This window comes from Egretta garzetta, unplaced genomic scaffold (assembly GCF_000687185.1).
Source record: "Egretta garzetta isolate BGI_Z169 unplaced genomic scaffold, ASM68718v1 scaffold345, whole genome shotgun sequence".
In the NCBI taxonomy this organism is placed as follows: Eukaryota; Metazoa; Chordata; class Aves; order Pelecaniformes; family Ardeidae; genus Egretta; species Egretta garzetta.
In genome coordinates this window covers 97,404-101,642 of record NW_009259692.1, presented here as the reverse complement: position 1 = coordinate 101,642, position 4,239 = coordinate 97,404, and the positions used below count along the sequence as shown (strand labels likewise).

At 56.0% G+C, this 4,239-nt stretch overlaps 2 protein-coding genes across 2 annotated transcripts in view; both read right to left on the bottom strand.

Moving 5' to 3' along the window:
- Nucleotides 1–2,379: 2,379 nt before the first annotated feature.
- The window catches only part of MARCHF2 (membrane associated ring-CH-type finger 2), a 60,501-nt gene continuing 58,641 nt past the window's right edge, over nucleotides 2,380–4,239 (bottom strand). Inside the window, exon 6 of the transcript XR_004842006.1 lies at nucleotides 2,380–2,390. The gene's annotated coding sequence lies outside the window, so the exon portion shown is untranslated. The remainder of the gene's footprint in view (nucleotides 2,391–4,239) is intronic.
- LOC104126323 (butyrophilin subfamily 1 member A1-like) overlaps nucleotides 2,640–4,239 on the bottom strand; it is an 8,534-nt gene continuing 6,934 nt past the window's right edge. The window contains exons 5-7 of the mRNA XM_035894333.1: nucleotides 4,105–4,125; nucleotides 3,734–3,766; nucleotides 2,640–3,262 (exon numbers count right to left, since the gene is read on the bottom strand). Coding sequence (XP_035750226.1) covers nucleotides 2,742–3,262; nucleotides 3,734–3,766; nucleotides 4,105–4,125 — 575 coding nt within the window. The 3' untranslated portion in view covers nucleotides 2,640–2,741. The remainder of the gene's footprint in view (nucleotides 3,263–3,733; nucleotides 3,767–4,104; nucleotides 4,126–4,239) is intronic.

The window sequence follows — 4,239 nt, the reverse complement described above, 5'->3', positions numbered from 1 at the left end:
CCCACCCAGCAGCTAGGTCCCCCCCAGCCGCTCGCCCACGGCCGCTATAGCAGGATGGGGGAGAGAAACAGAAAAGCAAAAGTGAGAAAAAACCCAAACCCTCTGTGGGTCAAGCTAAAGGCAGTTTAATGAGTGAGGGAACGCGAGAGAGGAGAAAAGCGATGCAGAAGGGTTCACTCGCTGTGTCCCACCAGCAGATTGACGCCCAGCCAGTCCTCAAGCCACGGTACCTTGGAACAACTTCCCCCCCGCCCCCGCCGAGTTTTCTTGCTGAGCATAATGCTACCTGGTATGGAATGTCCCTCTGGCCCACGGGGTCGGCTGTCCCGCCTGTGTCCTCGCCCCCTCTCACCCCCAGCCCCCTCGCTGCAGCCGCAGTTCAGCTCAGCTTGCAGGAAGAGGCTGGAGGCAGCAGCAGGGGCAAAACCTGGGGTCTGGTTTTTGGCTCTGCGTCAGTGATTTCCAACAGAAAGCAGGGGACAGGAAGGGAGACAGCCAATGTAGCCCTGGCCTTCTCTTTGGATCCCAGGGATTAAGCCTGCAGGAGGTTTCCCCCCTCCACAGCACTACTCTCACCCTCACCCTGGACCTACAGCATCCCCCACGACACCACCAGTCGGTCTTCCACGCCACAGCCCCACAGCCCTTATCATTGCTTCTGCCTCTTTGTCTCCCTTTTCCAGGTGGATGAATGCAGTAGGACACTGTGAACGTTCACAGGTCCTTCTCCCCCCTGCTTCACCCCCTGAAGGAGAAGGAGCAGAAGACCCAAGCAGTCCACTGCGACAAGCCCTGCTGAAGGGGAAGGGGCATTGCCGTACCGGAGGAGAGGGGTGCACAGGTCAGGAGTCATCTGCAGGCACATTCTGCCCATGGCTGGTTATGAGCAGTGAGGAGGAGGCCAGGAATGATCCTGGGGTTCTGACATCCAGGTGGGGAGAGCAAAGGAGCGGGGACGGTGTCTTCTTGCTGAACCTGCTCTCCTCAGGTGAAGGCAAGAGGGGGATGAGGGTTACATCAGCCATCCTGCTAGCAAGGGTGCTTTTGCCCCGCGTTTGCAGTCCACTCTTTCATTTCTGTCCTAGCTTCACCTTTTTGTCCAGCCCATCAGCTTCCTCCCCTGCTCCAGAGCCTGTTCCCACATCCCAGGGGTCAATCTCCCAAGACGTTGTTGCCCCAACCTTGACTCCACCCGCAGACTCTTTCGAGTGGCTGTTTGGAGGGAACAAGGTGATCCAGGCTGTTTCCCACTTCCTTTAGCACCTCACCAACACCATATGTGATGCTGGGAAACAGAATCATAGAACATTTTGGGTGGGAAGGGACCCCTAGAGCCCATCCAGCCCAGCCCCCCTGCAGGGAGCAGGGACACCTTGAACCACATCAGGTTGCTCACAGCCCCCTCCAACCTGGCCTGGAATGTTCCCAGGGATGGGGCCTCCACCCCATCTCTGGGCAACCCCTGCCAGGGTTTCACCACCGCCAGGATTTCACCACCCTCACTGGAAAGAATTTCTTCCTTAGGTCCAGTCTAAACCTACCCTGGTTTAGTTTAAAGCCACCACCCCTTGTCCTGTCCCAGCTGGCCCTGCTAGAAAGATTTTCCCCGTCTTTCCTCTGGGCCTCCTTTAAACCCTGAACGGCTGCAATCAGTTCTGCCCGCACCTTCCCTTCTCCAGGCTGAACATGTCCAGCTTTTCATCCCCCAGCACCCCCAAGTCCCTCTGGGCAGGGCTGCTCTCCATCCCTTCATCCCCCTGCCTGTATGGATACCCACCTCTCCCACTTGTCCAGGACTCTTTGGATGCCATCCCTGTCCTGCTGGTGTGTCAACGGCACCGCTCAGCTTGGGGTCATCTGCAAACTTGCTGAGGGTGCACTCGATCTCGCTGTCTGTGTCATTGATGAAGATATTAAACAGCACTGGTCCCAGTAAGGACCGCTGGGGGATACCACTTGTCACCGGTCTCCATTTGGATATGGAGCCATTGACCACTACCCTCTGGATGCGACCACTCCACCAATTCCTCATCCACCGAAGAGTCCGCCCAGCAAATCCCTGTCTCCCCAATTTAGAGAGCAGGAAGCAGATCGTGAGGTGATGGTGCCTGCAGGGCATAGAAACATGCAACAGCGTCGGCCCTGGCTTGAGGAGCACGGTGCTCCTTCTCCAGTGCAGAAAGGAGGGTCCATATCGTCACCTTCCCACTGGCCTTTTTTGGGACATGGTGTTGTGGTTTAATCCCGGCCAGCAACTCAGCCCCTCACAGCCGCTCGCTCGCTGCCCCCTCGCTGGGATGGGGGGGAGGATTGGAGGGTAAAAAGTGAGGAAACTCATGGGCTGAGATAAAGACAGTTTAATAGGGAAAGCAAAATCAGGCAGGCGGGTGCTCAGCCATCCCCAGGACAGCCGGGCTCCGTCCCACGTAACGGTGACTTGGGCAGACAAACGCCATCGCTCCCAACGTCCCCCCCTTCCTCCTTCTTCCCCCAGCTCCATACGCTGAGCATGACGCCATACGGCGTGGGATACCCCTGGGGTCACTTGGGGTCAGCTGTCCCGGCCGTGCCCCCTCCCAGCTTCTCGCTGGCAGAGCAGGGGAAGCTGCAAAGTCCGTGACTGGTGTAAGCCCTGCTGGGCGACAACTGAAGCGTCACTTGCGTTCTCAACATTCTTCTCACACTAAATCCAAACCACAGCGCTCTCCCAGCTGCCAGGAAGAAATCTGTGGAAGTGTTGTTCAACAGGGAACCATTCTGAGATACGTCCAACTATTACCCCAGAACCAAGGGAAGACTCTTTTCCCCTCGAATGATGCCAGTGGAAATATGAAGACGGGAATCTTTTTGTCAACAATGAAAAATGCCACCCACCCCTCTTCATAATCCAGAGAGACCCGGATCCGCTTGGGAGTCCGGATTTCCGGAAAGGGAGTGCGCTCAGGGGACGTGAGAGCTTGGAAGGGCCCTCCCTGCTGCCCCACTGCCCAGATGCCCTCCTCCGGTTTAAACTCAATCTCGTCCTCCCTGTTCACATCTTCTCTACAGACCCCCACGAACCATCCTCCTTTACCCGCCACCTCCACGTCCCAGTAGTATCTTCCCGAACTGAAGCCTTTACAGCCCAGCACGCAGCGCGATCGTTTAAATCTCTCAGGGTTGTCGAGGACGTGCTGTGTCATTTCTATGCAGTACACACTTGTGCAGTCTTCAGACAGTAAAAGGTTGCAGTGGGCTGTGTCTGAATCCAGAACCACCGTCACTGCAGGAGAGACGGAGGCAACGCATCAGGGCAGAGCTCACCCCAGGAGAGGTCTTTGCTGGGGCTGCATAAGGAAGAAGAAAAAGGGTGCAAGCGATAGCTGGCAGACTGTGGGATGGGAGGCTGCACAAGGTACCGATACGGTGCAAGGAAGAGAAAATGAGGCAGAGGGCTGATATCTAGCAGAGAGGGAAGAGGATCGCCAGCAGAGCTCCACGCTGAAGAAGGTCCCACGTCTCTAAAACATGGCCAGCACTGCCCACTGAGGACCAAGGCCTCTCCAGATTTGCCTGGAACTTGGGCGTGCACCAAAAGAGCCAGGGGTCTGAGTGTTGCACTTCCTCCTGCAAAGCGAGGGTTGGCAGAAGCATCCCTGGTCCCACCAGCATCACCGCGGGAGGGGAGCTGCCAGGAAGGGAAATGAAAGCGGGGAAGATGATCCAGCACCCTGGAAGACCAAACTTCATTTACCTGCTGTTATAGGCACTGCATGTCTTCTCCACGCTTTAAAAAAAGAACACAAGAAAGCAGAGATGAGAGGTAATCTGAACAGACTCGTGCTGCCTTAGCGCAGGATAATGCTCTGCCCGTGTAGCTGCACGGTTTCTGAATTGTTGCTAGAGTGGTGACTTACAGAAGGATTACAGGGAATAGCTTAAACACTTAAAAAGCTTAAGAACTCTTAGAGAGCAGAGGAAAACAACATTTTGGAAATGAGTTCCGTATTGGCTACCCCTGCCTTTCCCAGAAGGACAACCAGAACCAGGGCATAGATGCAAAACCCAGGTGAGGAAACGGCCCAGCTGAAAAGGCTCCCAGGTAGGAAGGGGAATGATACTCACCAAGTTCTTGAGCTTGCTTCTCTGAAAAAGAAGACAAAGCAGCAGACATGGGTGGTGGGATACAGATTTGGGCATAGCCTCTCCCGTAACCGCCCGCACAGGCAGGAGGGCGGGCTTCCGCCCACCGGGGGGAGG